Source organism: Tupaia chinensis, unplaced genomic scaffold, assembly GCF_000334495.1.
Source record: "Tupaia chinensis unplaced genomic scaffold, TupChi_1.0 Scaffold144247_1, whole genome shotgun sequence".
Lineage (NCBI taxonomy): Eukaryota > Metazoa > Chordata > Mammalia > Scandentia > Tupaiidae > Tupaia > Tupaia belangeri.
In genome coordinates this window covers 1,479,837-1,488,560 of record NW_006204105.1, presented here as the reverse complement: position 1 = coordinate 1,488,560, position 8,724 = coordinate 1,479,837, and the positions used below count along the sequence as shown (strand labels likewise).

General features: G+C 47.8%; 2 protein-coding genes across 3 annotated transcripts in view; both read left to right on the top strand.

Annotated features, from left to right (window-relative positions):
- Nucleotides 1–4,016, top strand: part of LOC102470981 (3 beta-hydroxysteroid dehydrogenase/Delta 5-->4-isomerase) — a 12,033-nt gene extending 8,017 nt beyond the window's left edge. For both annotated transcript variants that reach the window (XM_014583311.2, XM_006166297.3), the window contains exon 4: nucleotides 2,927–4,016. In XM_014583311.2, coding sequence (XP_014438797.1) covers nucleotides 2,927–3,738 — 812 coding nt within the window. In that variant the 3' untranslated portion in view covers nucleotides 3,739–4,016. The remainder of the gene's footprint in view (nucleotides 1–2,926) is intronic.
- A 3,255-nt stretch (nucleotides 4,017–7,271) lies between these two features.
- Nucleotides 7,272–8,110, top strand: LOC102471410 (3 beta-hydroxysteroid dehydrogenase/Delta 5-->4-isomerase-like). Its single transcript, XM_006166298.2, has one exon. It carries the CDS (start codon nucleotides 7,272–7,274, stop codon nucleotides 7,830–7,832), a length of 561 nt encoding a protein of 186 aa, XP_006166360.1. The 3' UTR covers nucleotides 7,833–8,110.
- The last annotated feature ends 614 nt before the right edge of the window (nucleotides 8,111–8,724 follow it).

Below are 8,724 nucleotides of genomic sequence, written 5' to 3'. Positions count from 1 at the left end.
AGAGCACAGCTGGTTCGCGGAGGCCCAGGACAGAATTATCCAGCACGTGCTGTGCCACACGATCTTTTTGACAGCCCTGGTTTTCCATTTCCATAAAGCCATCTCTTCAGCTCATGGCCAGGCCTACTAATAGACAGTAATTTCTAGAGAGGTGTCTACAGCATGCCCTCATTATATCCTCCCCCCTTAAAAGCTTAGTAGCTCTTTCTGAGTTGTGGCTTTGCGCTCCACCTGAAATTTAAACACGTTAGCCTGAGGAACCCTGCCATGCGACAGCATCCCTCCCCATGGAGGCCCGTCTCCCCAGCATCACAGCACGTTAGCCTTCAGCCCTTCTGCCCTCCATGCTTGCCCTCCAAATTTAGTCTCCTCAAAGACTCCTTGTTCTTTTATTTTTGAAGTTGATTTACTTCTCCATGAGTGAGAGAGAGAGACAGGCAGACAGTTACCCCCAAAAGGGTCTTCATGCCACAATGCAACTCCAGCTTCAACTAGCCCTAGGCCATGGTCACACACATACCCAACGTGTTAGTGTGTTTGGAGGCCTCTGGATGCAAACCCAGAACTTTCCCATGTATGTCAACCTCACAGAGCTCACATTTATGCACCACTGTCTGACCCCAGAGACTCCTTTTCTATAACAATAAATTGCTCTTGCTTTTGGGTCACCAGCACCATCCTTAAAAAGACCCTTTCAGGGGACCAGCAGATGATGTAATGGCTATGTTGTTGGACTCCCATGTAGTAGACCACGGTTTGAGTCCCGGACCCGGCAGCTTAAACTCACGCCAGGCACATGTGCGTGTGTGCCCAGGATCCAAAGAGGAGAATGGAGGAGGAGAAGGTATTGTGGCATGGCCATCCCACCTGGGGGTTGATTTCTAGCTTTCTGTCTCTCTGTCTCTCTTTCTGGCTCTCTGTCTCTCTCTTTCTGGCGAGTGCAGGCTCCCTATAGCAAAAACCTCTCAAAAAAAAAAAAGAAAAAGAAGAAAGAAAGAAAGAAAGAAAGAAAGAAAGAAAGAAAGAGAGAGAGAGAGAGAGAAAGAGAGAAAGAAAGAAAAAGAAAAGAAAACCCTTTCAGGAGCCAGCAGATGGTAGAGCAGTTACATCACTGGACTCCCACATGCCCGACTGCTGTTCAAGTTCCAGATCTGGTGTCTTAAAAACTCAACGTAGGGCGCATGTGTGTGTATGCCCAAGATCTCAGGAGGAGAATGGAGGTGAAGGAATTGTGGAATGGCCATCCCCCGGGGAGTGATTTCTCACTTTCTCTCTCACTGTCTCTGCCTCTGTCTCTCTCCAGTGAGAACACAAGCTCTAAGGCAAAAACCTCTTAAAACAAAACAAAACAAAAACCCTTTCTAATTTCTACTTAGCCACACCCCTAACTACCTACACTACAAGGCTAAGTGTAGCCAGTTTTCAGTTCCTCTCTATAATTGCTACTCTCACAGCACCCCCCCACACACACACACACAGGGTATGTGAAATGAAAAGGGAAGTATTAAAGGCATCAATTTACTAAAACCATGATTACTCCCAGGTTTAAAAAATATTTCTCAATGATGGTCATTTTTCCCTTGCAAGTAAACTAACCCCAAATTTTCTCTACCACAAGATTTAATTTTTTAAAGGTGAGTATATCTTCAGAATGATGACTTGTACAGACATTAAAATGAGAAAAATAAATAGATAAAAGTTATTCTTTGCACTGGAAATTCCTCCTTCTTCAAGAGAAGGGTCTTTGAATTACTCCCCTGAGCTTCATATCTACACAGCAGAAGGGACTCTATAAGAGCCTCTCATTTCATAGGTATTACCAGCAGAGGGCACACTTTTCTTTCCAATTGCTCAGGCTCAATGCGAATGGCCAGTCTCCAGAATGCTAAGTAGGAGGAAATTTTATCACCTCTACTTACCGTAACTGGGTAAACAGAGTCACAGTCAGGATTAGGAATGGCCTTATAAAGAACATGTAATTAGGAACAGAGTTTGAGGTTCCAGCATCTTCCCTCAACTAATGACTCAAAGAATGGTCTTATGACAAAGTTGTTATTGGTTCTCAGCAAAATATAATAAGAAAAATACAACTAAATTAATGTACAGTTAACAGTGCATACTACCTATGAGCAACTGTGTATGTGTGTGCGATACATATGAATCATTCAACTGTCTTTAGCTAAGGACTAAGACTGTCCATATCCTGAGAATATGAACTCCTGGTTTTTTTTTTTTGTTTTTTTTTTTTGAGAGGTTTTCGCTATAGGGCGCGTGTGCTCGCCAGACAGACAGAGAGAGACATAGAGACAGAAAGCGAGAAATCACCCCCCAGGGGGGATGGTCACGCCGCAGTCCCTTCTCCTCCATTCTCCTCTCGGGATCTTGGGCACGCATGCACACACGCCCGGCGTGAGTTTTAAGCCACCGGGTCCGGGACGCGAACCGCGGTCAACTACGTGGGAGTCCAGCAACACAGCCATTACGCTAACTGCTGGTACCCGAACTCCTGGTTTTTTATATTTAAAATGATTTGTCTGTAATGAAATGGTAGGAATGATAAATGATCATTTAAAAAAATATTTTTACCTGACAAAATATAAAGGTAGAAATCCTATGTCTTTTTCCCAAATTAAAGTGTACACTCACGCACACACGCGCACACACACACACACACACAGAGGTCCATGAAACCCAAAAACCTAGAAATTCCTTTTTTGCTGTCCAAAACCCAAATGTCAATCTCTTCATTTTTGCAATTTTTCTGTGACCATACATGACCAGATTTCATTCAGAGACACAAAAATGTACTCTGCGTCTGTAATAAACACCTTCCTTGGGGGGATAGGGAGGGAGTGCACATGGATCTGTGGACGTGGCAGGCCCTTTGAGTTATTTCTTGATACTAACAGCACGCTTCCGTGGACAGGTACCCAGCTCCTGTTGGAGGCCTGCATCCAAGCGAGCGTGCCAGCCTTCATCTACACCAGCAGCATAGAGGTAGCGGGGCCCAACTCCTACAGGGAGGTCATCCAGAATGCCAGCGAAGAAGACAATCATGAAAATGAATGGTCCAGTCCCTACTCGTATAGCAAAAAGCTTGCTGAGAAGGCCGTGCTGGAAGCTAATGGGAGGGCTCTTAAGAATGGTAACACCTTGTACACTTGTGCCCTAAGGCCTATGTATATCTATGGGGAAGGAAGTCCATTCATTTATAGGTCTATAGAAAATGCCCTGAAGAGCAATGGCATCATATCAAATGTTGGTTGGCTTTCCACAGTCAACCCAGTCTATGTGGACAACGTAGCCTGGGCCCACATTCTGGCCTCGAGGGCCCTGCTGGACCCCAAAAAGGCCTCAAGCATCCAAGGGAAGTTTTACTACATCTCAGATGACACGCCTCACCAAAGCTATGATGACCTCAATTACAACCTGAGCAAAGACTGGGGCCTCTCTGTTGACTCTGGACCAAGAATGCCTCTGTGTGTGCTCTACTGGATTGCCTTCCTGCTGGAAACTGTGAGCTTCCTACTGCGTCCAATTTACAAATATCGACCCCCTATCACCCGCCACGTGCTGACCTTGGCTAACAGTGTGTTTACTTTCTCCTACAAGAAAGCTGAGCGAGAACTAGGGTATAAGCCACTCTTCAGCTGGGAGGAAGCCAAGCAGAGAACCTCAGAGTGGATTGGTAGCCTGGTGAAAGAGTACGAGAAGAGCCTGAAGCCAAAGACTCAGTGATGTGAGAATAACAGGAATGAGGATGTGTGAGATGTCTGACAAGCTCTCCCCTTCTGGATTCCTAGAGAAAGTGACATGGGCGCAAACTTAGGTGCTACTGCCTCCCTCTTCCCCAATGGCCCACTGACTATCTTCTATTGCTACCAGAAAACTTCCCTGCCACTCACCCAGCCAGAAACATCCGCCCTACCCATCCACCAGAGGACTAGGCAAGGTTTGCATCAGCTGCCTTTCCTCCCTTAAATAATAAATCACGTATCTTCTATCTTAAAAACTCCTCTAAAGAGAGTGAATGTGTTCATGCCTAAACTGGAGGGAAGCGTGGTTTACGTTAATACTTTCCTGTTTTCCCTTCCATTACTAGGTAGCACTATCTCCATTTCAGAAAAGTATCAGGGAGCTGGGGTGGGCAGTGGAGGTGGGCGTAAGGGAACTGAGCCCCTGCTATGCTGCGGGCACGTACTGCATGCCTGACACCTATACCTCAGTGAACCTTCATCAGAGACCTGGGAGGCAGAGATTATTATCCTGGTTTTATCACTGAAGAAACCTGGTCATGGCCACACTCAGTGGTGAGTGGCTAAGCCTAGCTACCCAATGGCTCGTGCACCCTGCCTGGGTTTGTTAGTGGCCCTGCAGAGCAATGGAGCATGGGGTGTGGATCCCTGGGAGAGTCCCAGCACCCTTGGGTTAATTCCTTCATGCTCAGTCCCACGCAGGAGACTCTCTAGAGCCCAGGAGACTCCTTGAAGTGTACCCAGGAAGGTTTGCCTCCCTACTAAGTGGCCCTGGGTAGGGGAGGGAGGGGCAAACATACCTCCAGCCTCCACTTCCAATGCCAGTTTCCATGACGTTATCTAGGACACACCCGGATCTATGCATGTTGGTCATTCTATCATCTTTCAGCTTCTCAAATCACACAATGAAGACACACCATGGGCTCAAGGGTAAGTAAAGTGGTGTAAATTCTCCTGAAAAATGTGAATTCCCTAAGAGTAGAAGTCTACTATTCCATACCTCCACATAGAGCTCCTCTTCTCTCCTTCTTCCCTCTTTTCATTCTCTCTCCTTCTATTTTTTTATCCTCTTTCCTTTCTTTCTCTTCACCCAATCATGGTGGAACAAGTGGTAGGGCACCATTGCCCAATGTCTGGGGCTGCATGGGAGGCCTGGGTTTGGTTCCCAGTCCAACCTAAAAACAGGCCAGGCACAGTGGCATGTGCCTGCAATCCAAGTGAGCTGGGTGGTGGGGCTGGAAGGACAGCGAAGTGGGGAGATGTTGTTGAAACTCCCTTCCTCCTGTTTTCATTCTCTCAGTAAAAAGAAAGAGAAATGCTGGCCTAGCTATTAACCAATCAGAGAACCAACAGTCAGTCCAAAGAAACCGTTAGGATCCATAGGAACAGCAGCAAACCAAAAGAGGAGGGGGTTGCTGCAGGGGTCTGTGAGCGGGGAGGGGACAGCTGCCTCCCTGAGACCAGGGTGCTGCTGTCCTGTCTTTACTATCACAGCTATGACGGGAGTCACAGCCAACATCAAGATGGCTTCTTTCTCACCCCGGGAACTGACAGATCATTAATTCAATTGAATTTGATGACCACGTAGGAGATAGTTTAAGCATTTACCCTGAAGAAGAGACCGGAAGCAGCCTGGCTGGGCCGACCAGGTTTCCACCACCTTCAAAACCCAGGGAACAGGTGACTGGGAGGCATCAGGGTGGGGTAGCCACCGCCATGCAGTAAGAGCCAGCTCTGGTCAGCTATTGCAAGGTGCACACGCTTTCCCTTTGTACAGAAAGCATAGGAAGGGGAGGGGAGTCGGGGCACTTGGGTTCAGGGCCCTTTGCCTTCATTTTGCCTAAAGAAGCCCACACCTACAAACTCACAAGAGCAAGGCTCACAGAGAAGGGAAGAAGCATTGTCGCAAAGGGCATCAGGGGTCGAGAAGAGAAAGGAGAGGGGATCAGATTGGTTGACGGTCTTCGCTGAATATGCATAAAGGTCTGGGGAGTGCTTTGGCCAACAAAGTTTACCATCCCTGCTTTGACGCAGAGGTGGACTGCCCCGGGGCTGCCTGAGTTCATGCACCCCAGCGCAGTGTACTGCACACAATGCACCGCTTGGGGGCAGCAAAAGCCCGGAGCGGGTTAGGAAGCCTGCCTGCTGGACACGTGGTAAAGGGATGAATGACTATGCAGGTGACAGTGCTCAGCCACTGGGTTAAGTGTTGTGTACATACCAAGGAACTTAAAAATGTTAGTAGGAAAATAGAATCAAAGTAGGAGTTTATTTTAGTGTTATAAATTTTTGCCATAAGTTTTGAAATCCATGCATAGCATTTTCCGTAAACTTTTTGAAGTCCCCTTCACACCCCCCTTACCCCAGTACTCCCCTTCCCCCTCCCCCCATGAGGACAGAGAGTAGAGCTGAACAATTAACAGGAAAGATTCACCCAACAGGTAGGACTTCAGCTGGGCCTTGAAGGACTAGAGAGACGCAGGAGGAAGAGCATGCAAGGCTGTCCAGGAAGGGGAGACAACAGCCTGAACCTATATGAGATGGAAGAGGGGAGGAAGGAGAGGAGGAGGGCCACAGGAGAGGAGCGTTTCTATACTGGAAATGAGTTAGCTTGGTGCTACACTCAGCTGTGGACTACCCAAGGCTGCATTCAGAGAGCCGAAGTGGAGCCCATCTGCTGCCCAACTGCAGAAGAAGTGCAGCAGGGCTGCTGATTTTTATCTGACGTCCTGATTTCTAAATATTGGCAACTGATTCCACATTTGAAAAGACAGTGTGGGGGCCAGCAGGTGGCACGGTGGTTAAGGAGCTAGACTCCCACATGGCTGACCACAGTTAAAGTCCTGGACCTGTTGACTTGCTTTCTCACTTTCCCTCTCTCTCTTCCTCTCTCTCTCTGGTGAATGCATGTGCACTATGGCGAATTAAATAATCACAATTTTAAAATTAAATAATTACTTTTTTTAAAGTGTGAACGGGCCAGGTGTCGTGATGGTTAAGGTACTGAACTCCCACATGGTCTACCTTGGTTCTAGTCCCAGACCCAGTGGTTTGAAAATCACACCAAGCCTATGCGCATGTGCACAAAATCCCAGAAGACTAGAGAAGGGATTGAAGGGTGGCCATCCTCCCTGAAGGGTGATTTCTCACTGTCCCTCTCTCTGTCTCTCTCTCTCTGGCCAGCACATACACCCTATGGCTAGACTCCCACATAGTTGACTGTGGTTCGAGTCCCAGACCTAGTGGCTTAAAACTCACGTAGGATGCATGTGTGTGCGTGCCCAAGATCCCCAGAGAATAGAGAAGGCATTGAAGTATGGCCATCTCCCCTAGGGGTTATTTCTTGCTTCCTGTCTCTCCATCTCTATCTCTCTGGTGAGCACAAACACACCATGGCAAAAAATCTCTCTTTAAAAAAAAAAAAAAAAACAGTGTTTGATCAGCTTCAAGAGACAGATACATGGGCTAGCGCCCAAATCGCATGTGTAATATTTTACTTCTAATAAGTGGTGGCCTATGTATATCTATGGGGAAGGAAGTCCATTCATTTATAGGTCTATAGAAAATGCCCTGAAGAGCAATGGCATCATATCAAATGTTGGTTGGCTTTCCACAGTCAACCCAGTCTATGTGGACAACGTAGCCTGGGCCCACATTCTGGCCTCGAGGGCCCTGCTGGACCCCAAAAAGGCCTCAAGCATCCAAGGGAAGTTTTACTACATCTCAGATGACACGCCTCACCAAAGCTATGATGACCTCAATTACAACCTGAGCAAAGACTGGGGCCTCTCTGTTGACTCTGGACCAAGAATGCCTCTGTGTGTGCTCTACTGGATTGCCTTCCTGCTGGAAACTGTGAGCTTCCTACTGCGTCCAATTTACAAATATCGACCCCCTATCACCCGCCACGTGCTGACCTTGGCTAACAGTGTGTTTACTTTCTCCTACAAGAAAGCTGAGCGAGAACTAGGGTATAAGCCACTCTTCAGCTGGGAGGAAGCCAAGCAGAGAACCTCAGAGTGGATTGGTAGCCTGGTGAAAGAGTACGAGAAGAGCCTGAAGCCAAAGACTCAGTGATGTGAGAATAACAGGAATGAGGATGTGTGAGATGTCTGACAAGCTCTCCCCTTCTGGATTCCTAGAGAAAGTGACATGGGCGCAAACTTAGGTGCTACTGCCTCCCTCTTCCCCAATGGCCCACTGACTATCTTCTATTGCTACCAGAAAACTTCCCTGCCACTCACCCAGCCAGAAACATCCGCCCTACCCATCCACCAGAGGACTAGGCAAGGTTTGCATCAGCTGCCTTTCCTCCCTTAAATAATAAATCACGTATCTTCTATCTTAAAAACTCCTCTAAAGAGAGTGAATGTGTTCATGCCTAAACTGGAGGGAAGCGTGGTTTACGTTAATACTTTCCTGTTTTCCCTTCCATTACTAGGTAGCACTATCTCCATTTCAGAAAAGTATCAGGGAGCTGGGGTGGGCAGTGGAGGTGGGCGTAAGGGAACTGAGCCCCTGCTATGCTGCGGGCACGTACTGCATGCCTGACACCTATACCTCAGTGAACCTTCATCAGAGACCTGGGAGGCAGAGATTATTATCCTGGTTTTATCACTGAAGAAACCTGGTCATGGCCACACTCAGTGGTGAGTGGCTAAGCCTAGCTACCCAATGGCTCGTGCACCCTGCCTGGGTTTGTTAGTGGCCCTGCAGAGCAATGGAGCATGGGGTGTGGATCCCTGGGAGAGTCCCAGCACCCTTGGGTTAATTCCTTCATGCTCAGTCCCACGCAGGAGACTCTCTAGAGCCCAGGAGACTCCTTGAAGTGTACCCAGGAAGGTTTGCCTCCCTACTAAGTGGCCCTGGGTAGGGGAGGGAGGGGCAAACATACCTCCAGCCTCCACTTCCAATGCCAGTTTCCATGACGTTATCTAGGACACACCCGGATCTATGCATGTTGGTCATT

Bases quoted from the DNA above. Each gene is read 5' to 3' on its own strand.
- LOC102471410 (XM_006166298.2), top strand. From the start codon at position 7,272: ATGTATATCTATGGGGAAGGAAGTCCATTCATTTATAGGTCTATAGAA.